General features: G+C 34.5%; 2 protein-coding genes across 2 annotated transcripts in view; one reads left to right on the forward strand and one right to left on the reverse strand.

The window, feature by feature from the left end:
* Nucleotides 1-951: 951 nt before the first annotated feature.
* Nucleotides 952-8,333, forward strand: LOC105248860 (solute carrier family 46 member 3). The gene is made up of 6 exons (XM_011253899.3): nt 952-1,960; nt 5,557-5,658; nt 6,484-6,621; nt 6,734-6,817; nt 7,378-7,534; nt 7,677-8,333. Exons 1-6 carry the CDS (start codon nt 952-954, stop codon nt 7,873-7,875), a joined length of 1,689 nt encoding a protein of 562 aa, XP_011252201.1. The 3' UTR covers nt 7,876-8,333.
* Nucleotides 8,334-11,319: 2,986 nt separating this feature from the next.
* LOC105248862 overlaps nt 11,320-23,013 on the reverse strand; it is an 80,738-nt gene continuing 69,044 nt past the window's right edge. The window contains exons 9-16 of the mRNA XM_025410591.1: nt 22,360-22,610; nt 20,314-20,561; nt 19,996-20,163; nt 19,721-19,866; nt 14,115-16,667; nt 13,830-14,036; nt 13,240-13,623; nt 11,320-13,147 (exon numbers count right to left, since the gene is read on the reverse strand). Of these exons, the coding sequence (XP_025266376.1) occupies nt 12,948-13,147; nt 13,240-13,623; nt 13,830-14,036; nt 14,115-16,667; nt 19,721-19,866; nt 19,996-20,163; nt 20,314-20,561; nt 22,360-22,610 (4,157 nt within the window). The 3' untranslated portion in view covers nt 11,320-12,947. The remainder of the gene's footprint in view (nt 13,148-13,239; nt 13,624-13,829; nt 14,037-14,114; nt 16,668-19,720; nt 19,867-19,995; nt 20,164-20,313; nt 20,562-22,359; nt 22,611-23,013) is intronic.

A 23,013-nucleotide genomic window follows, 5' to 3' on the forward strand; every position in this document is an offset into this window, starting at 1 on the left:
AAACCGAAAAAGATCATTATTCCCCGACGCAAGAATAAGTATTCCTTAGGTAGAAAAATGAACATGATAATTATTACTCGTCATCCATTTATGAGTATGTCACTTTCAATCGAGAGTGAGCTAGACTTTATGTAACATGACATTTGTCAAAAGCACGCATCCGTAAAACGATATTTGATTTACGTGTCAACTTGTTATGGTTCTTTATAAAAGACAGCCACGTGTCGAGATAATTGCCACGTTCTTGATACGTCAGAAAAAGAAAATGAATAAGATGCATAAAGCGATCATCGAAGAAGAATAGAGTTCAAAGATCAAGATTCAGCGGGAAGCTTCTGCAGCCTTTAGATATATCGTAGGCACCAATATCGTCAACGAAGATTGACCTTGACCCAAAAAGTAAGCGCGAAGCGGAATCGGAAGCGGTTCGCTGGTCGCTGAAGCATTAGCCGCACGTCTCGTAGCGGATTGTCGTAAAAGCCGATTGATCGCGAACGTCAACGTTATCCTCTCGATGCGTGTGGTTAATGCCTAGGTTGGACGTTGTTCACGAAGGCGGATCACAACTCGCGCGGTGCAGGAGCGGCGCCGTAGGCCGATCGTAGGAAAGAGCGTAACGGAAAGCGAATCCGGGGAGAAAAGAGGGAGTAGGTGGTGGCACGAAACGCTGGCGGTGACTGGCAAGGAAGGAGATAGATAGAACACCGTCGCGTCTCGTAATGCACGATGGTGCATTAGCCCGAAGTCGCGAGACCACCGTGCGATTTCTCTCGCGCTCTCGCAATCGAACTCGCACCTGAACTCAAACACCTTCCTCGAGAGCCGTTCCTCGAAAGTTGTATCGCGCTTGATGAACTTGGACCGATCATACATTCAGAAAGAGACCTCGTACATGACTTGACTCCGTTTCCGTGTAAAGTGAGACATCCTTTTTTTTCTTTGACGAAAGATATGTCTGAGATCACGACGACCATCGGTGCGCCTACAGGGCTCACGCCGGAGAAGAAACAAGCGAATCTCGCAGTGGCCGATAAGTCCAATAGTGCCATCGCTTGGAAGTCCATGAGCATCCAACAGAAATGGACCTTCCTGACTAGCAACATCACCGTCGAACCGATGATCGCGTGTTATGTGATCCCTAGCGTGCTCTCCTCACTGGCGACGCAGAATCTTATTCTCGAAAAGGCATGTCGAGTGAATCTGGCTTATTCAGACGAGGTATGCTCGGCTCTATCTGCCAGAAACACCAGCGGCTACGAGGCTGAAGAGACCGCGGTTCAGCAACTGGTGGCGCGTATGCAGACGTGGAAGACACCCCTACAAAGTGCTCTGCCGACCATTCTGATTTTGTTTATGGGTGCGTGGAGCGATCGCACCGGCTTGCGAAAGCCTTGCATGTTGCTGCCGATCATCGGCGAATTCTTCAGCAGCGTTACTCTCATCGCTTGTACCTACTGGTTCTACGAGCTGCCCATGGAGTCGGTTGTATTAGAGGCCTTATGGCCTGCGTTAACCGGCGGCTGGTTTACTATGTTTATGGGCATCTTTAGTTACATAGCAGACATCACGTCCGTGGAATCGAGAACACTTAGGATCGGCGCGGCCAACGTTTTCCTATCCCTTGGTGTACCAATCGGCATGGCCCTGTCGGGAATATTATACACGAAGCTGAGTTTTTACGGTGTCTTCAGTATCTCGATGGTGTGTTACGTAATGAGCTTTGTGTACGGATTAGTGGTTATTAAGGAGCCGCCGAGGGTACGTGCGGAACGTGCGCGAAAAAAGACTCTTCCAAGTAAGGACAAGAGAATCTCGGTGTGCGCCTCTATTCTGGACTTTTTTTCGTTGAGACATATAGAGGAGACATTCCGCGTAGCGTTCAAAAAGGGAGCAAACAATCGTCAGAAAAGGGTCGTTGTACTCATGGTTATTGTTATGGTTGTCATCGGGCCTCTTTACGGTAAGTTTTTCAAATAAATAAAATCCCTTAAACGTATCTTTTATATCTTCTTGTTTCTTTTTCGATACATCGCGTCTATATTTAATGTGATGATACAAGATAAATACGAGAGAGAAAGAGATCGATTAAAAAACGAGAAAATAATTAAGAAGAACTATTGTGCATGCAATGAATCTCAATTTTAATATCATTAACATTAGCTCGAGAAAATTATTTCAAAGTATGCAACTTTTCGTGATTCCTAAAAATTTACGTATAAATTGTTTTAAATCAAAACACAGGAATTAAACAAATATTTTCTATCTCATGTGAATTGTTTTGCTATTATTTTATAACATCTGCTTTATAATTGGAGTTATTATCACAATTGTAAAAACAGAAGCATCGATAATTAAACCTTATTATTGTATACATATATTTGAGTGTGTGCATCTATAATTAATTTTTTTAATTGTTTTTAACTAAAAACATAAAATTATATTCAGAAATATCAAATTTATCAATTTTAAATGAAAATAACTGCATTTAATTTTACTTGCTAATATTATGTAAATCAAAAACAAATTATTGATACATAAGACAATTATTGATACATAAATTTAACGATTTAAATATAAATATGCTAATATAAATTTAAATATGCAAATATAATTTGGTTTGCAAATATAATTCAAGTGTATAAATATAAAATGATCGGTAAAAGTATGTTGTGTAGGAACAAATGAAAATAAAATATATCCATTGTTTTTTGCATGCATCCGTAACATGGTAAAAACTTGCTGTAACTCTCGTTAATCTTGCTATTCGCGTTGCGGTAACCGTGCACATTCCCATTAGTAATTACTTACGTCCGACAGCGTGAATATATCGTATGCGAAGGGAAAGTAAGAGAAGACATGTGTAAAACTAGGCATACATTTACACGAGCGTAAATATATATGATGTTGTTTAGATGACCGTAGTATGCCTTCTAACAAATAATTTACGTTTTAAGCGTCGATAAAAATATAAATAATTTGCATAAAATTTCTAAATGTGTGTAATATATTTCTTCGAACACACAATCATGTTCCAATACAAACATATCTTGTATAATCGACGAATATTGGAATAAATTTACGTTACAGTCATTGAAAAAACAAAATATAGTAAACATTGGCTACGTTTGTGAATTTTGATATGGTGTAATGTGTGTATGAGAGAATTTTATAAAGATTACATGACTTTTAAAAATTTACAATATCGCATATGATATATCAAGCGTTAATGATGTAATTAATATTACTATTGTATTTAAATATCGAACGGTATATTAATAATACAATAAAGCTTCTAGTTTTAGCTAGAACAGCTTGTCCAAGCACGCGACCGCTCGGATCATTCAATTTTTCAATTAGCGTGCATTTGTTACAGCGCGCTATCGCGACTTTAATGCGATCGTGCACGTTTGTACGGCGACAACGCACAATTCCAGCACATTTCGCGGATGCCCTTGTCACAATTTAATTATATAGGTACTGTCGTTACAATGTCTGGGTACGCATTAAGCACATATTACCCCAGCTGCTAAGTGACGCGGGCAGTCGTCAGCGGGCTTATAACAATTTCGTGTAATAGGCGTCTTCCTGATTTTGAATGCCCTAACGCGGATATACCTGTAAGATGTTATACTTTTCTTAACTCTGTTGTCATCATAACAGGAAGTTCTCTCAATAACTTTTGGTTCGCAAGAATCACAAAGGGCATTAATGCTTATTCCGATAGCTTATTTTTATAGAGCAAACGAGCAAGCAAAATCCGTATAAATGTAGTATCCAGATAGATTTCAGCAGTTCCATGTCTTTTAAAAAAATAATTTTCAAATCTATGCTTAATATTCAAGAGAGATGTACTCAATTATTTTATACAGATAAGGACTTGTCTATTATTTTTTTACAAATACTAATTAATATTGTATCAACGTAAAATACACAAATAGCGGCTAAATTCAAAATAAACTTTGTTTACTAAATAAGAAACATACATCTTACATGAATAATATTGTATCTAAAATTATTTCATAAAATACTTTTCATGTCAAAATTTTTCAAATCATGTATATGGATATAGAGAAAAAAGGCAAGCAAAATCACGCACTTATTTCCATGCAGTCTTCATCAGTACATATGCTAATCTGGTTCAAACGCGGTTACTGGCGATGTAATTTCAGATCTTTATTCATCAGAGATACATAGGTGAAAGTCCGACTGTTCTCACGTATCATAATATCGTATAGTAATATCATATGTTTTCATATTATAATCTTGTGATATGTAGTACATACACAGTGTTGAGAGTATTGGGAGTTATACACGAAAAGATGAATTTTAACAGAAAAAACACCGATTCTACAAATTCATACATATCACGCAAACACGCTTCAATTGTAATAGAATGAAAGAATTGATTGAAAATGTCTGTATGTATTTGTGTTTTCAAAGAGTTAATATTCAAATGGTGAACAAATCTTGTAGTTTCAATAATTGTTATTTCGAGTTATATATCTCCATGAATTCTTCTTTCTTTTTTTTTTACGAAAGAGTAAATTTTACATAATAATCACGTTGCATTTGACCTTCGCAATTAACTCGTTAGTATTATTGCAGGAAGCAATTGTTGATTCTAATTGTTGCCGATGTAATCGTCTGAAAATCGTTTGTAATTGAACAGAAAATCGTTGTGCTTGGGTAACTTAAAATGTTGCGGTAATATTAACAGTGCTCTGATGCCCTCTTGAAAAACTATATTTTGCTGCAAATAAATTATGAATGTCGATAGTTTATTTGGCTATAAAGATAAGATATAAGTGACCAATTCACGCGTAAATAATTTTAATCGAAAATGTAAATAAAATGTTTGGATGATAATATTCATGATTTAAAAATTTTTTAAGATAAAACTTTATAATTAAAGTACGAATTAAAAATTTGTCAAATTTATACAGGAATTAATATTTCGTTTATTATTAAATTTAACAGATTCTGAAAATATTCAATATATGATACAATTATTACTATGACGAAATCACTATAAGTTTATGAGGAAAATAACAATAAAATAGCTTGACATAATCTTGATTAAAAATCTAGATTCTTAGAAATCATTGTATAAAAATTTAATCTTATATAAAAATAAATTATGTATCGGAGTTATTATGTCGTTAACGTTCATTAAGAGTTATTATGCCATTATTTCATAATGAAAAAGACCAATTAGGAAACTATAACTAAAATTACACCTACATATACATACATAAATAAAACATACATAAATAAAATATTTAAAATATGAAAATTTATTGGAACGGATAGATTAAGTTAAACTGATACGTTTTTTATTATTACGCTTTCCAACATTACATATTTTATTATTAAAATTTTTTATTTAAATTCTATTATTTAAAATTTTTTACATTGATTTTTATCGATTGATTTTACATCGATTATATATATCGCTTTTTAATCGATTTTTAATCGATTATATATTTTCGCTGTAATAAGAAAAGAGATTTTTTAATGATGAAAATATAAAAGCATCATTAATTTTATCTATTTTAGGTGAAATGGCAGTTCTCTATCTTTATATGCGGTATCGATACAATTGGAATGAAGTGTCATTCAGCATGTTCTCCACGTTTGGCATGGTAACTAATCTGATCGGTAAGAAAATCAGTTCAAATAAAAATATTATGTATTTTCAAGAGAAGAAATTCTCGTGCCGACTCTCGTAAAATATTTATACGTAATATTTTTCCGATTTCTTGATAATGCTGTTAATTTTAAAATAGAAATATGGGACAAAATCATTATATGTAAAAAATATATATATGAGATTATTTGAAAAATAATTTCCTATAATCGTTTTCCGCAAGCTAAAATATCTATTACTTTTATCTTTGTAATTCAACACATACACATTCATTAAGTTAATCGACTCTTTTTCTATTTATAAAACGATAAAAATCCGACGAGTGATGTATTTTACATAAGAATCGATATCGTTACTAAGCGGAATCACTAGCTTCGTCGTTTTTATTCTAACGGATTGTTGAAAGTAGAGATTGCCTTGAAAATGCAATTGTTTGCAGATTGTGAGTAGACACAGTAGTTAGAAAATATTAAACACATTTTGTAATAGAAGAAATGATGCTGTATAATGATACTATTGCTCATAAACGCATACTCATAAACGATAATATATGAACATAAAAATTGCCGAGGAAATTCATTGTTTGGTGAACCAATTTAGAATTTTAGCATTTACCGTTATATTTACGGGAGAAAGAGAGTATAAGCTTTCTATTTACCAAACACTTTCTATTTGACGAAATAGATAAATTTATCATACAATTCAGTTTCATTTGCATTTTAAATATTTTTTTTTAACGATTCATTGTAATTTACAATACTTTTTTGTTTGTTAATTCCCTTTTATTAATCGAACAATAATATTTTTTTTAATTGAGAAATTTTCCTTTTATATAGGCACTGCGATCTCCGTTGGTATCTTCAGTCACATCCTCAAAATAGACGACGCGATTGTGGGTATCATGAGCTGTATGAGTAAAATTTTAGCAAGTTTTGTCTACGCGTTCGCCACAAGTGCTTGGATGGTCTACGTAGGTCAGTCTTTTTAAAACGGCTAACATCAGGGTAACAACTATATATATGACGAATATATCACGTACAATTGCAACATTCCGATAAATAACGTATTTATAATTATGTGTTTCAGCTGCTATTGTGGAGATTGTAAATGGTACATCTTTCATTGCCATGCGATCAATAGCGTCCAAGCTGGTACCTACAGATGAACTCGGTAAATAAGAATAAACACATAAGATGGTACTTGTTACGCTGCCACCTCTAATGACTTTATTATGCAGCTTTAGAGTTTTACGCAACTTTAGAAACGAATAATTGTGGGAAACATGTCATATATTATCATGCAAATCTCTCAAAATCATTCAATCATGAATCAAGCGACTTTCTGTGCAATATATTGCATAATAATATTTTAGCTGATAAATGGCTGAAGAAACAACTGAAATAAAGTTGTCTCTGTAGAATGAGAGAGTTAAAATATAAAAATTACGACTAATATTTCAATATTGCGGTTAATAATGTTTTCAACTTAAACTCGGTCTTTATCTTCAAGCTGCTTTGAGGAATGACGTAATTTAGATAATTTCGGCGCAATTACAATTTACGTTGCGACGATGTTAATTTTTCCTTTATCGCAACTATAGTGTAAGGCGTTCATGTTAGACTAACAATCCGGCGAGAAAAATTTTATGTATGATTTGACATTTGATTTTTACATTTGATGTAATTTTTCTATTCTATAGATACTGAAAGATATATTATGTAATTTCACAGGTAAAGTCAATTCGTTGTTTGGCGTGTGCGAGTCCTTAATGCCACTTGTTTACGGACCTATGTATAGCTCTATTTACGCGGCGACCATGAAAACGTTCCCCGGAACTTTTTTCATCGCCGGAGGATCCATGACAATGCCCGCGGTATTTGCATTCTTGTAAGTATTCGTGAAATTCTTGTAAGTATTCGGTAAATTTTTACCTATTATTTACCAACATTTCATAAACTTTGCAATCAGTCATATAGCTGATTCAGTTATCTCTTTTAAGCTCTTGTAAATTGTGTGTATTTTTAATTAGTTGGTTGTATACGGAGCATCGAAAAGACCGTATGCTGAAGGAACAGAAAGAACCCGAAGCTATGATCAATCATAAGAACGAGGACTCGACAGACCATAATTTGAAAAACATTCAAATTATAGACACGCAAAAGAATACGCAAAAGGCTGAAATGATCAATGGCATAGATAATGCGGCCTTCGAATCTGAGCAATTGTGATCTCACGATTTACGTGATCCTTTTTTAATGAAATGAAGACATGATGCATTGATAATACCTCATCAAAAAGAAAGGACCAAAGGAGCATCTCAAGGCCAGTGCCAATAATCGAGGAGCTGCTGATGAAGCAACTAGCAAATTTATCTTACGGACAGATACCAAAGTAACTTCGAAGCAGATACATATATCAAACAGTTTGTTAAAATCCGAAGTGTATAAAGATTTCGATAAATCACAAAGAAAATTGATTTTGAAATTTTTGGTATTTGTTAGGGATATAAACTATTTGTTAGAGATAACAAATATATATATTCGGAACAGAGTTTAACAGAATTTGTTTTTAAGTTTGTAAAATTCTGGAAAATTTCTCTCGTAAAAATAAACAAAGATTTGAAACTACCGCATGTTTCAAATATTGTACAAATGCAATTGCTAACAGTTATCAATTTTATAAAGCATTGAAGTACAAGTTAAAATATAAATAAAAAATTTTATTAACTCTTTTTTGCCAACCATGAATTCATTTACATAATTTGTAGATTTTTTCAAACATTTTCAAAAACTATAAAGACATTTCGAATAAATAAAAGATAACTCTCTCTCTCTCTCTCTTACCGATTTATATTTGTAATTTATTATTTGTAGCTAAAATTATATATAACGAAAATTATTTAAAAAGGATTATTTTTTAAGGACATGTAATTAAAACAATCATTTTAGAAACGACAAAAATATCTCCTTACTTTTTAGAAATCGCAAGAGGCATTAGTTTACTAGTATACAGACATACACTAAAGTCCATCTCTGTGGAATTTTTTTTATAATAAAATTTTTTCTAAGATAATTGTGATGTAATAATCATATCTCATAGTCTTCAATTTTGGTATTCGTTTAAAAGCGATCAATTACATGCAATAAGAGCGTCTTCGATAGTGTGGCGTTAAACACGATACTCAGATTTTTATTTAACAATCTATATTCTTTATGTTGAATATATATGTTACTAGTACAAACCGTACTTAAAAACAGATATAATAATAGTATAAAAGAAATATGTATATCACACATAGAGATTCATATTACATAATATATCAATCAGTTTTTGATGCACAAATTCTTAAAAACAAGCTTGTAAAAAACGTAACTCCTTCTTCCCTCTTAGCATAAATTTTACAAGAGCATGGTAAATATGTGCTATTTAACATCTCAGTTAAAAGATATTGTCGAATAAAGTTAATCCGCGCATATATCAATAATTTCACTTATATAATTAATTTTAAGTGAAGCTTAATATAAATTTTATTTGAGATTTAATATACATGTATATTTGCATATACGACAATATACATTCAAAATTGATACAAATAAATAATGTATTTATGACTGATTTTATAATGCATTTTCCACATATATATAACTTCCATACCTAACATTTTTTTGTTTGTTGTTGTAAAGGAACTATAATCTATTAAACGTCCGCATATTTTTATGTGTAATATAAATTAAAATGTAATATTTATGTATTATAACACATAAAATATAATGTAAATTTAAAAACAAATATATCAAATACATATATATTTTAATTTGATTTAATCAAATATTAAACTGATAAAAGTTAGATTGATTATTTTTTGCATTGATTTTTTTAATATAAGTGATATTTATGTATTTATAATGTACTATTTTTTAGTTTGTACTTAGTGTTATTGCTCTGCCATATACTTAGGTTTTAAATAGAAATGCTTTTCAATTCATTTATATATCTAGTATAATACTTCAATACTTTAATGAACTAGAATATTACAAAATTCACGTTCATATATGCATCATTTTTTGCATTCTATTATTAAATAAACTGAAATTTAAAAAATTCTAAATTTAAAAGAATATTTTCTCGGAATATGAAAATTTGGTGTAAAATAATAATATTAAATTAATTTACACAAACAGTTTTTCTCTTCAAATATAATAATTAAAATAATTTATATTTTTCGAAAATTTGATTTTAATAAAATGAATTAGATTTTTATTAAATTTTAATGAATGAATTAGATTTGATCTAATAAAATAAATTACATTTTAATAAGTACCCAGGCAGCACACGTCATTTTGAAGTTTCAAATTGATCATGGATTATTCTTGACGTTTCTATGACGTAAAAGAAACGATCTAATGTCACAGATTCTTGACGTCATGACATGTATCACATTTTGACGTTTTCTTCTTAACATAATAATGTATTTAATAGCGTTGTCAAATAAAGCAGATTAATCGATTCGAGAGCATTATTGAACAATTACAGCCATTCTATTCTTCAGAAGAAAGCGAAAGTCATTTTATATAAAAAATTTTAAAAGATTTTTTTATGAGATTGATGTACTGACTAATCACAGTAATAATAAAATAATTGTCAATTCATGACTAAAATATAACGTTAAAATAATGTTATATCAAGATGTCAATATAAAGTCATGTAGCAAATTAGTATTATTAGTATTATTTTGACGACATATGATCAAAAATCAGTTTGGAAAATCAAAATGACGTGTGCTTGCTACCTGGGTATTTATTATAAATATATGCATATATCTGTTTAAAAAGAATCGATTATAAAATCGACTGCACATGATGATTAGTTTGGGAAAATCAATTATTTTGACATTTTTTCTGAGTTATATGTATATAAATATTATATATTATTAATTATATAATAATTAATAAAGATTTATTTATGTATATTATTAATATATGTATACATAAACGTTTTGCGTTACAACATACGTGTTATCGACATTCGTGCACATAGCACGGAATGCAACCAGAAATTGTGCATACAGGTGCATATTACTGTGTTACTCACTGAAAATATTTGTGAATTTGACTTCGTAGTTTATGTTCAAGTTTCTATGTTCATAAAGAGCGCATCGCTTTCAGGGATTATCTAGCGGGCTATGGCACTAGTTTATTATCAACAATCGATAATTAAAAAGAGCTATCATTTGTAGATTACTGATATTGCAAACTTACCGACCTTCTATTATTTTCCCGTAAAAAATTCAAATTTTAAATTTCGCAAATTTCAAATAAAATATAATCTTCAATCTTCAAGAAATATATAATCTTCAAGAAATTTTTACAATTCGAAATTTATAATGAGATAATGTCAAGTTACATACACATTGAATTTGCGATAATCATAAATTACCTGAAATATATTATTCAATATAAATATCAAGATTATATAAAAAGAAACGTTTTCATTCATTTCGCAATATCTATACAAAATATGCAAGAAATTTAAGATACGCAAATAAAAAAGCAATAGTATATTCCACAAGTGCAATAATATAAAAATTTTAATAGATATAATTTATTTTTAAAAATTGGATTTTTGTAGGAAAGTATTGGAACGACGAATGTGGAAAAAAATACGCCACAAGATCATGTTTTCAACAATTTACTCCTAGGCTCTTGTTCTGGCTTGTTGACTGAGACCGGCGCGGCCCCACTTTGTTACATAATACATAAAAATAATGGTATGTACAAATGTAAGGAGAAATGTTAGGCACTCAATGAACAAAACGGCGAAATTATAAATGATGGTCTTATCGCATGCAACATGCGAATGGTATTCCTACAACGTGCAATTGGCAAATGATGCACTCAGAGAGCAGAGAACGATAAGTTTCAAGGTTACACTGCGAGATGTGAAAAATAGAGCGCAGCTACATGACATGAATGCGCCAAACAGAAAAATACCAATATATAATAGTTTTCTTTTTCCAAAATTTATTCGCCACTCAACTTGTGTCAAGTTCAAGGTCCGATTGTTTTGGTGAAATGACTGGTATTGGAATGTTAATGTCGGGTAATTTTCTGGAATGTGCTCCGCGCAAAGTCTCACAATTTCGTATTTTTTTTTTCTTTAAAAATTAAGTCACATTATACGTAAGTACCGCAATATCATTACATAACGTTATTAATGCTCCATCCCATATTTTCACTGGCCTTCTGCTTATTATAATAAATGGCATATTCGAAAGGAAGGATTGCTCACTACTCTGATTTTACACGTATCAATGCGCAATTTTTCCTGTATAGTCTAAACATGTCTGTAGACTAGAGTTCTCGTGTCGTTGATATTGATTTAAATTAACAGTTGTCTAAAAAAAAAATCTTCCCTTTTCTCATGTCCAGAGATTCACGATGTTCGCAATCTTCCAATTATACGATTTGATTTCTACTAATTAAATTCGTTTCGTCGCTATTAAACAAAAAATAAAGACATAATCATTATTGGATGCAAGCGATTTCTTGATACTTTGCCAGTTCGATATAGTCGATATCATTCTTCGATCCTTCGTCATTCTTCAACCCTATATAATGTCCTCTCTTCTACTCATTATTTAACTTTATCAATCGAGCGACATATAAATTGCATGATATATCAGTTTTTTTTCAAGTACTCGACATAAAGGTCCACATTACGCTGAATAAAATAAGTTATACACCATTTGTCTATTTCTTCTCCATTAAAATATTATGATACACACAAATTACAATTATTTATGCTCGGAGTATAAGAGCCGTTAGATGTGTGAAACTAGAAAGCCTTTGTCGTTTTATTTGCAGTCGTAAAAACTGTCTTTTCACGTGGATAGGATATAATTTGATTTGTACAATTAACTTTATACATATCCTCGTACGATTGATATGACTGCATATTTATAATCGAAGATCGGCACGTTCGTCAACGTTTGGCGATGTGCGCAAAAGTAATATTTATCAATTAGTGTAATAGTGTTTTAAACCGAACGCAATCGTTAGTTCCTGTGAACCAGTCAAAGTTTTCCGCTTTCCCGGTACGATCAATCGCCGATGGTACTAATATAATAAAATTCGCAAAATAATATGAATAATTACGCTGTACATTTGGTCACTCAAGAGTCTTTCCTTAACCATTACTTATCTACGTGTTACGTTTAGTAGTGGGTATTACGTGCTAACGGCCCTTAACCCGCTGATAATATCACAGATGAATGAGTTTCCGTGTTGTGCGTTACATAACGCTATCTAAGATTCCTAACAAGTGCGTTGATCCTTTCGATTTTGTCACTGAGCATTCGTCTCTCGGAATCAAGAGCCGTTCTGGCAGACAGGAGTTCATAAATTTTCCGTTCTAATTGAACAGCTTCGGAATGCAAACTGTTGTACTGTGATATCAATTTCGATGTTTCACTCGTCAGAATTTTTCTCTCCAGTGTCTTTTCTAAAAACATATAAAAAAAATATGTGTGCAATGCCATTACGTTATATTACAGAATGAAATAATTTGTATTATAGATAAAATAAAACATTTACCTTTTAGATACTCCTTATAAGCAAACATAACATCCTCGATTCCAGTCCACCTCGGCTTCTCTTTCCTGTCTCCTATTTCGTCAGTACTTTCACTGATTTCTATAGTTTTACAATGTTGCTTCACACCATTCTCACCAGGCATAGGTAAAGTAGGATAATACATCGGAACTATATTCGGAACTAAGGGTGGTAGCGGTGGTGGACGTTCCGAGATTGGTTTTACTTTAATTCTGTCCAGAAGACGCATTTTTTGAGGTGGTTTTGGTAAAGCTGGAGGATTCTTAGAATAAACTTTGGCGATTCTTTCACAATAGGCAGTAACGGAGTTTGCGCTTTTCCGTTTCTTGCGATCTGCTAGAACGTACTGCCATGTCACTTCTGCCTCTGTAATTGCAAATTGCAATTTAAATAATTATATGCTATGATATGTGTGTGTGTGTATATATATATATATATATATATATATATATATATATATATATATATTATATTATTATATATAATATTTTGTATATTATAATCAATTACATAATAGAAATAGAGAAATATATGTTGCTACAGTCTATAGTTAAATTTAATGATATATTTACCGTCTCTTTTATTCGGAGGCATAACATCGAGGCCTATAGTCCTGAGAAAGCCAACTTTCGGCTCGAAATCTGGCGTGTGGAGTAAAACATCCGGATGCTCATGCGGAATTGGTAAGACGGATTCTATTGCAGGCTCTACTTCCAGAGGTAGTTCTGGTGGATCGGGATTCAATTTGTATCTTTTCTCAACCTTACACAATTCCATCTCTACAGAAAAATAATGACGGTTTCAATTTACCGAATCAAAATTTTAAAAAGCATTGGCGGCAAAAATGATCCTCTTACCATTCCTAATAGTCAGCGTAGTTAATCCAAACATGGCTAAGAAGGTCAATTTGTCTTCTGAATATTGTAGTTTAGCCGGTGGACCTTTCGTGATCCAAAGATCCATATCTTTGGTTTCCTCCTCGCCCTCCGAGTCGGAGCTACACGTTATGCTCGTGTTCTTTTCCCTCCTCCGTTTACGTCTCTTTTCGGCCAGATCAAGAGATGACGTCAGCTCTTTCTGCATTTCAGGCACCAGGAAAGACTTTTCGTTGCTGGTGATTACATCCTGCTTGACCACTAAAGCTTTACTGAGGTCAGGTACGTTCAGCACCGCTGGTTCGCACTTCACGGAAATCTCAGTTAAATTATTGCACTTGTCGGTAAAGCAAAACGCGGTCGTCTTTAGATCGTTGTTGCTTGTTGAAAAATTCAAAAGCTTCTCCTGATATTTCGGAATTTGCAGGAGCACATTGGAGACGTTCTGACAAGTGCGCAACACTTCCTCAGACTTGATACTTTGCATCAGTTGCGTCGTATCCATAGGTTTCTGCGCAATATCATTTATGCTGAACTTAAAGCTCGATTGAAACGGTAATGTGGACAAGACATTGTTTTGATCGCATTGAGTCTTATTACAATCAATTTCATTTTTGCACTCCTTTTCACCGACGGTATAATTGACCGGGTGAAAGGATGGCAAGCCTTTTTCTTGTTGCTCAAAAGACGGATGCGAGATCGAGGTTTTTTCCTGGAGCGAATTTGTCGCAACGTGATTTTGATTCGGCAACTGCGATTGCTTTTCGCTCGCACTTTTTTCATCTGCGTTCAACTTGTTGTCCTTCGCTATGACATCCGAATTATTTTTATGATGCACGCTCGTATGATTCGCGATTTTACTATTATTAGTAACTTTATTATTAACGCCGAAAGTGCTATTGCTCATTGTTTTTTCATTGGAAACGCAGTTGTTAGTAATACTGTCGTTTCGTTGAATCGTCGTCACTGTCTGATGGGACTCGACATTGACATTGAGATGCGCATTTTGCTGCTTTGTGCTACTCGAATTAGTCATGATACTCGTGCTACAGTTGCCATGATTACTGTTGCTGGTATTTATCATTGGTACATTGAGCTTGGATTGAGAATGGTGTTGTTGGTGCGGCGACGAAGATGACGACGATGATGACGAGAAGTGTGGCGGTTTATAGAGACTTGGCACGTGCGAGACGGATATATGCGGATGATGATACTGTTGCGGTGGTGGATACGGAATCGGTTGGGAAAACGCTTGTTGATTGCTTATAGACTTGTTATCCATCATTGAGGAATTATTCTCCTGTATCACTTGATTACCCACAGTCTGAGAAGTAATCGGCGTCATCGACGAAGATTTCAAGGATGATGGCTCATGATGACCGATCTGATTGACTATACTGTGATTGTGACTATTCATTATTGATTGCCTCTGTTGTGTTTTCGTCGAGGAGGAACGAAACGAATCCTCGAAGGGTCTGACAAAAGCCGGCTGCGAGGTGGTTGTGGTATTCATTGTCGTAGTAGTTATAATTGCCGTCGTGGGCATCGTCGTAGGCAACGTCCCCGCCGCTGTCGTGATTGTTGATAACGACTCCTTGCTTCTCGGCACACCATGAACGCTATGAGATAGCGGTGGGGATTTGTGGGCTATATGATTTATCGAGTTTAACGTCGACGAAGAACTCGACGGCATCGGGGCAACGTGTGTTGTCATCGCGTTAGACAGAGAACTCGTAATCGTCGTACTGCTCGTACTACTCGCGCGCTGTTGATGTTGCGATGAGGGTTGTTGTTGATGTTGTTGCTGTTGCTGGTGATAAATGGAACTGGTGACTGTAGTAGTCGCGCTGCTGCTCATTATCGTGGCTGCGTGTTGACTAGAATGGATGGTACTTGACGGCACGGGGGGTAAATGAAGAGAGGGAATAGAGATAATAGGCGTAAGAGATATGCCTAAGGATAGAGGCGGTGGTCCTATCACACCCGGCGTCAAAGACGGGATGGAAGGCATCGGCGGTGGACCGATCGGCGCCGAGCTAATAGCTGTGGGGGGTGGCGGCGGTCCGAGATTCAAAGTGGGCAAAGTGGAACCCAAAGGAGGCGGAATAGACGCAGAGTTAGCGGAGCATATGGAAGTGGAACCTAAAGATGGTCCAATGGGCGCAGCTGGATTGGGAAAGGGTGGTAAGCGAGGATGATAGATGGTGGCTGCTGATGCTGCTGCTACTGCTGCTGCCGTTGGATCGGAAGGCGCTGGCGCTGGCGGTGGTGGTGCAACTGGCGGAACAGCAGATTGTTGTTCCTCTTTTCGAGATTGATGATGATTACTACCGATGGTGATGGCGGACCCATTGCTATTGGCATTGTTGGTGTTACTTGTGTTGTTGCCGCTGTTACCAGTGTTGCTATTAGCGTTGTTTCCGCCGCTGTTATTGTTACTACCACTACCACCGCCATTACCGCTTTGTCGTTCTCTACTGTCGCGTTCTCGGTCCCGTTCGCTATGCATCTGAGCCGTTATGGTCGGCTTCCTAGCTGGAACAAATCCCGAACACAGTGCTTGGTGATCTTCCACTCTATAGTAAAAAAAATCTTGGCCATGGCGATATGTTGTAAGTTTCTTTTATGTTATTTCAAATATTATTTTCATTTATCAAAATATGAAATAAGCTCAGACTTTGAAAGTTAAAAAAAAAAAAAGAGAAAGATACATGAAAAGATATTTCTTAAATAAAGAAAACGTAACATATTGCTATAGCCAGATTTTGCAATTTTGATTAATAATTAGATCAAGACTTGATCTATATTTTTAGCACATATCGAGTGTAAAAGAGAGATAGTTGTGTTTATCATTACATTTAAATATCCCCCGTTAAATTTTGAGACAAGTTCGCGCGCGAGGAGAAGAGTTAAGAAAATGTTCATAATTATTTTAGGGTCTCAATTATGGGTTTAATGTACAATTTATGTCATGCTATAATTTACGCAGATTAACAGACTTATTTCGACTTTTAATAGCATTTTTAATTAATTGCCGCAATAAACTTATTATGGATTATTACGCATTTAATAAATTGAAACAACTTATACACGTACATAATTATGACATATCTAACAAGATTTTATAAATTTATTTCCGTATTGATCCATCTCTATTCCAACTTACCTTGCTTTCGTTTAATTATTCCAGTCCCCTATAAGAAGATACTTAATATATTCGCTTCAAAGTATTGGGGATGATTACTGTTATATTTTCATAAAGCTAAACAACAAAAATAAAATAAAATGAAGAAAACCAATTATCTTTCTAAACTAACGGGGTAATCGCTATCAATAGTTGCTCTAATATTAACAGTAGCGAGCGCGTACTTTTTTCATAATAATAATTGCAATAAAATGGATATTCAAATAATCGGACTATGAGTTACCGAATCTTCCCCAAAACTGTTTCAGAAAATGATTTGAGGGTCAAGAGAATTTCAAGTCCATTAGAATTTCAATCACATTTCTTGCAAGTTTTATTTTCATTTATAGTCCAAATATACATGTTTACATAATAAATTATATAAAAATGGTATAATTTTGATAAAAGAACATGTATAATAAAGTTTATATATACATCGCTTGATTCAGTCAGAGTATGAGGAGCAACATGTTTACTATACAATTAAGGGAAACTATGTTGACATTAATTGGTTAATTGGAAAATTTCTAAAACAGTTGCGGGAACTAACGCAAGAGTGCATTGCGCCTGATGAAAAAAAAAACACTCAATACTTAAATCGTTACAGTCCATTAAATTGCAGATTTACGCACGAACACCTACCTAAAAGTACACGCCTTGAAATTATATAAACATTCAAATGCGTGTAATGTGTCAATCATATCAATAATCATCAAAAACATATTCTGTAATAATTTAACAATTCTAGTAAATAAAAACTGTATAATTTATAACATCTAATATATATATATATATGTATGTAAGACACTAATATATAAAAAAATGAACTCTTCGAATCATAAAATATCAATGCATGTATATTGATATTTTATTTACATCTTAATAATAACAAATATATAAAAAGAGAAAATAAAAATAATTTGCTGTCAAGAGAAAATTTAAAAAAATCTTTAAAAAATTAATTATCATATATAACAGTAGTCATCTCCAATCAATAAACAAGATGTACGGTATAATTGATTAGTAGAACCATTAGAACTACTAATCCTAACATCCTGTATGTCGTAATTTTTTTTTTGTAATGTTAAAACTCAACAAAAAGCTAGCCCTTTTTCTTTAAAGGCGTGCACTCTTATGTTTAAGTTTCGCTGTTTTATCAACTACAAAAAACAATTAATTATATAACCAACCTGTCATCATACACTAAGAGTGTAGTTTCACATTTGAACACTACAGAAAATGATTTGAAATATCTATGCGAAGAGTACATAACAAGTCGTATACATAACAGGTGAATGGCTGACCGAAGGCCGACTTATTTGTTGATATGATATTAACAGAAGACAACAACAGCAGATAAGTCTGACTTCGGTTTGGTAAGTAGATAAAAGAAAACAGCTAAATCGGGTCTCGGAAAAATTGGATTGTAATTTGTTCATATCCTAGTTCGAAACTCTAGAATAGGTAAATATCTTTTGCCGCTAAGCCCACTTTTTGACAATTTGGTGAGTATCGAGCCGAAGAGCAATATTGTGTTAAGGTAGATATATACCGAGCGAACGACAACGAACACAAGGCGAATGCGAAATTAAATTTCGAAATTTTCCTTTTGACACGCCGTCCTACGAGCGAACCGTTAATATAAGTTTTACTCGCATTTGTTCGCGCACATTCTTCTAAAAATTCGCATTCGTTATTTAAACGTTCAACATTCGCTGGCAGTGTATACTTTACCCATCTTTAGACCTGCTCAAGCATCAAATCGTGTGCTTATCTAAAAGATATCAACGCTACTTTCGTAAGAAACGAGTATAACTATATGTGTGACTCTCGTTAATCTAGATTAAAATTAGAAGCGTAGTATGTTATTTGTTCTTTCTTTTCGAATTCTCTCACTGGGTCACAGTTATATTTCTACAACTTCTCCTCGCTCGCGCCGCCAGTCCGTTTATCTACTTTGAAGAACTTTGGCTCGCAGTACAGGTCGTTCAAACGTCGAATCAACGACGCAATCGCCGCTGAGAGTACAATCTCGTTTGGCGAATTCGAGATCTCAGGACTAAAATTACACGAAACAACGTGCGCGAGGCAAACAACGAGTCGTGGCAACGCGTATGCAGATATCGTCGACTCGGCATAGCGGAGTTCTCGACACCGTTCGATGAAGATGCTAGCTACGTAGCTTATATAAACTGGATATGGCCGAATGAGAAAAATGAATGATAATTCGCACGACATATCACGATAATGCCACCGCAAAAAAATTTCGCAGCGGAAAGAAAGGAAGAAGGAAATAAAGAAAGAGCTTGCGCGCCTTCTTAACGAACACGATCGCGCTTTGATCGACGCTTTCTTTTTTTTTTTTTTTAATGAAAGGCAGTGGGGGGTGGAGCGACTCGCTCACCTGCAGTATCGGCGGATGCAGGTGCAGGCGCGGGTACCGGGGCAGCGGGAGCAGAACTTCTTGCTGCTCTTCTCCTTTCCTCCTCCTCCCGCAACGCAGCCTGCTCCCGTGCTTGCCGCAACCTATGCTCCTCCTCCAGTTTCAGTCTGAAAAATAAACGAATCGTACCGCAATGTTAATAACAAATTCGGCATTCCTGATTGCTTCGTCGAGTTTTTCTTCCTCTCTTCCCCTCCCCCTTCTCTTTCTCTATTTTTTCTGAATCTCTTACTCACCGTTCATGCATCACGGGAGACATAAGGCTCAACGAAGCGGGTGGCGGAGGAAGCATGTCTGGACTATATCTTAATCCGTATAGAGGATACGACGGCAGTCCAGGAAATAATCCCGGTGGTCTGCTGATGATTCCGCATCGTTCCAGGTATATCTGTTCCTCTAATCCTCTAATTGAAAAAAAGCACGAAATCTTAAATTTTATAATTAACTTTTCAATAAATGCGAATAAAAAAATAGCTTGAGAAATTAATGAAGAAAGCATAAAGTTGATAATTTTCTCTCTTGAAAATGTCAAGACGAAAGTAATTATTGCTTACCTAGTATAATGCTGTAGATGAGGCGGTGCTGGATAGAGACTGGGATGATAGGCGCTATAGGTCGCGGGATCCAAGGTAAACGCCGGTGGATGGGCCGGATGATGCTCGGGCCGGTATGGCTGAAAACCGGAACGGGCCAGCAATTCGGAAGCCACAGTTACACTATGTTTACTGGTTTCAACGGGTCTGGCAGTTGTCGTGTACAAGGAGGGAATCTCCTCGGGTCTTCGTTCGTGCGTCGATCGTTCCTATAAAAATAAATTTAACGATTTTTTCGGTTAATGCAATAAACATGATAGAATTTTTCTAATAATAATGATTGATCAGTTTAATAAGTAGCATTTACATAGATTTGTGGAAAAAAGTCGCAATCTAAAGTAGAACACATCTTTTAGAGTTAATGTTTTCGAGACGATGTTTTGGAAGGCGCAGAGCAATGCAAATTGCCTGAAATTTTCTTCAACTTATAGTATCTTCTGCGACTTAGACGTTACGAGGTTCTAGCAGTTTATTGCTGTTGGGTAATGTATGGGCGTTGTAACACATTCGTGCACCGGCAATGAGTTGCCGAAATTGATAGGAAGAATGTGTGTACACCAAGATAAAATAAAAGAATTCATCATTACAGATAAACATTACTCATTATAAAAAGATCTGATAAATTTCTTAAAATTTTCAAATTGCATTAATTAATGTTATATTCGATTACTTTTTATTTGATCCTATTTTTTCATTATAGTGAAAAACAAAAATTTCTGCTAATCTAATTTAAAAAATTTATTTAGTGCATATTTTTAAGTTGCAACAACGTCAATTAACATTTTACATTTTCCTGCTACAAATAAAAAGGGAAATATATTCGTTCAATTAAAATATTTAATCCAGATTGTCAATAAAAGAGGCTTAGAGAAGTCTCGCATTTGCAATGCAATAGCATCGGTGATACAATCGAGAAAGGAAAAGGGTCTTTGATCTCTCCGATTATCAGGATTGAGCTACCTTCTTCGCTTTCCGCCAGAGTAAGCACCTTTTTCATTTCATTACCGAGATTGGCTGCATTTTCGATCTACCTTTGAGCCTTTGACACTCCGCAATCTTGTGAAACTATTTGATTCGCATGCCTTCCAAAACATTCTCTTTTCTACCATGCTGTTTGCCATCAGTAATTTTATTTTGGCTCGGCACTTTCGCTTTTGGCGATAACATGTTAATTCCTAGAAATTATTCTTTAAAATCGCATAAACTTTGAAACCATATAATATTATGTTTTACAATTCATACGTCTTCCACCAATTTCATTTTCATCGTAAAAATTGAACGAAACATCATCTACTAGAATTTTTTAATTTTCGACATTAATTTTGCTGAACATTAAGCCTTAAATTAAATTTCTACTAAAGTATTTTCTATTTTAAATTAACTAAAAAATTTTATCTCAATATGTTTTCGAATATTTTGTCTCGTATAATTTGTAATATATATGAATTACAGAAGACGCGTGATTTTAGAAATCTCATGTATCGCAAATTGTATACTTCTCGTAATATAAAATAAATCGCATCTCATCGGCAGTAAATTTGAAAAACTCCAAATAAAATACAAATATATTCCTGGACAAAATTAACGCATAATTTTTCTCACTTTTTCTTTAAAAGCTGATATTTAAATTTTAACGAAATATTTTAAAGAAAAAGTGAAAAAAAATTCTGCATTAATTTTGTCCAGGATTATATATGCATCCTCTTTTCTCTCGCTTCTATTCTTCTACATTTATTTACAACATTCTTCACCGATCCAACCGTATGAAAAAAATGTGTTATTCGTCGCAAACCCAAAGACGGATCCAAAATGACCGATGTCACGTATAACGATTTTTCTCATCAACCATGTACGTCATGTACCTAAGCAGTCGTTATTATTCCGATCATGGGATCCGAGGTCGAGGGTGCCATTGTTCGGGTTTTGAAGCGGATGCACTTTTGCGTTGAAAAACGAAAGAGGCCGAGAGAAGAATAAAATAAGCATATGGCCGCTGCAATTACTCACCTTAGCAGGAGAAGGACCTCTGACCAAAGGCGGTGGCGCCCGGTTCTTCGGACTGGCACGGGGTTCCTCTTCCTGAGGTGCTGGGCCCGCCTGCTTAGCCAGGTTCCTCAAGGCGGCAGCGAAACTCCTGCTATTCTGCTGCCCGCCCGGTCCAGGTCCCGGGGTGTGACCCTGAGGTAGTACACCGGAACTAGGTCGGTGGGACTTGCCAATCGAGGTTGGCTGAGCTTTGGTGCTGGCAGGCTGCAAACCTGAAAGAGAGCGGAAGAGGTCAGCGCTTGTGTTAAATTATTCCTTCACGCATAATTCAACACAAAATGTACGGATGCGTGTTCTCTTGGCTTTAATGATCGACGTGACACGGTAGGTTGATCATTTTTGACATAAATCACGTTGCGCATTTGATCTCTTTAAAATGCCGCGACTTATTATGTTCTTCCCTCAAAGTGATTATACATTCGTAAAGATTCAATATATATGTATTGTTTGAAAAATATATATGTCGCAACAAGTCTTGTTATCTTGAACGGGAATGCAATCAATTCGAAAGCTATTTATTTAGATGCTACATACGTAGTTGGCGATAAGAGACTTTCGATAATGTGTACGTTTCATACATTCGTCGTGAAAGAGGCGTTATCGAGCGAAGATTAA

The sequence above is a fragment of the Camponotus floridanus genome, unplaced genomic scaffold (assembly GCF_003227725.1).
Source record: "Camponotus floridanus strain SB8 unplaced genomic scaffold, Cflo_v7.5 scaffold33, whole genome shotgun sequence".
Lineage (NCBI taxonomy): Eukaryota > Metazoa > Arthropoda > Insecta > Hymenoptera > Formicidae > Camponotus > Camponotus floridanus.

Bases quoted from the DNA above. Each gene is read 5' to 3' on its own strand.
- LOC105248860 (XM_011253899.3), top strand. From the start codon at position 952: ATGTCTGAGATCACGACGACCATCGGTGCGCCTACAGGGCTCACGCCG. The intron at 1,961-5,556 runs GTAAGTTTTTCA...TATCTATTTTAG, and splicing joins TGTCATCGGGCCTCTTTACG to GTGAAATGGCAGTTCTCTAT. The intron at 6,622-6,733 runs GTCAGTCTTTTT...TATGTGTTTCAG, and splicing joins TGCTTGGATGGTCTACGTAG to CTGCTATTGTGGAGATTGTA.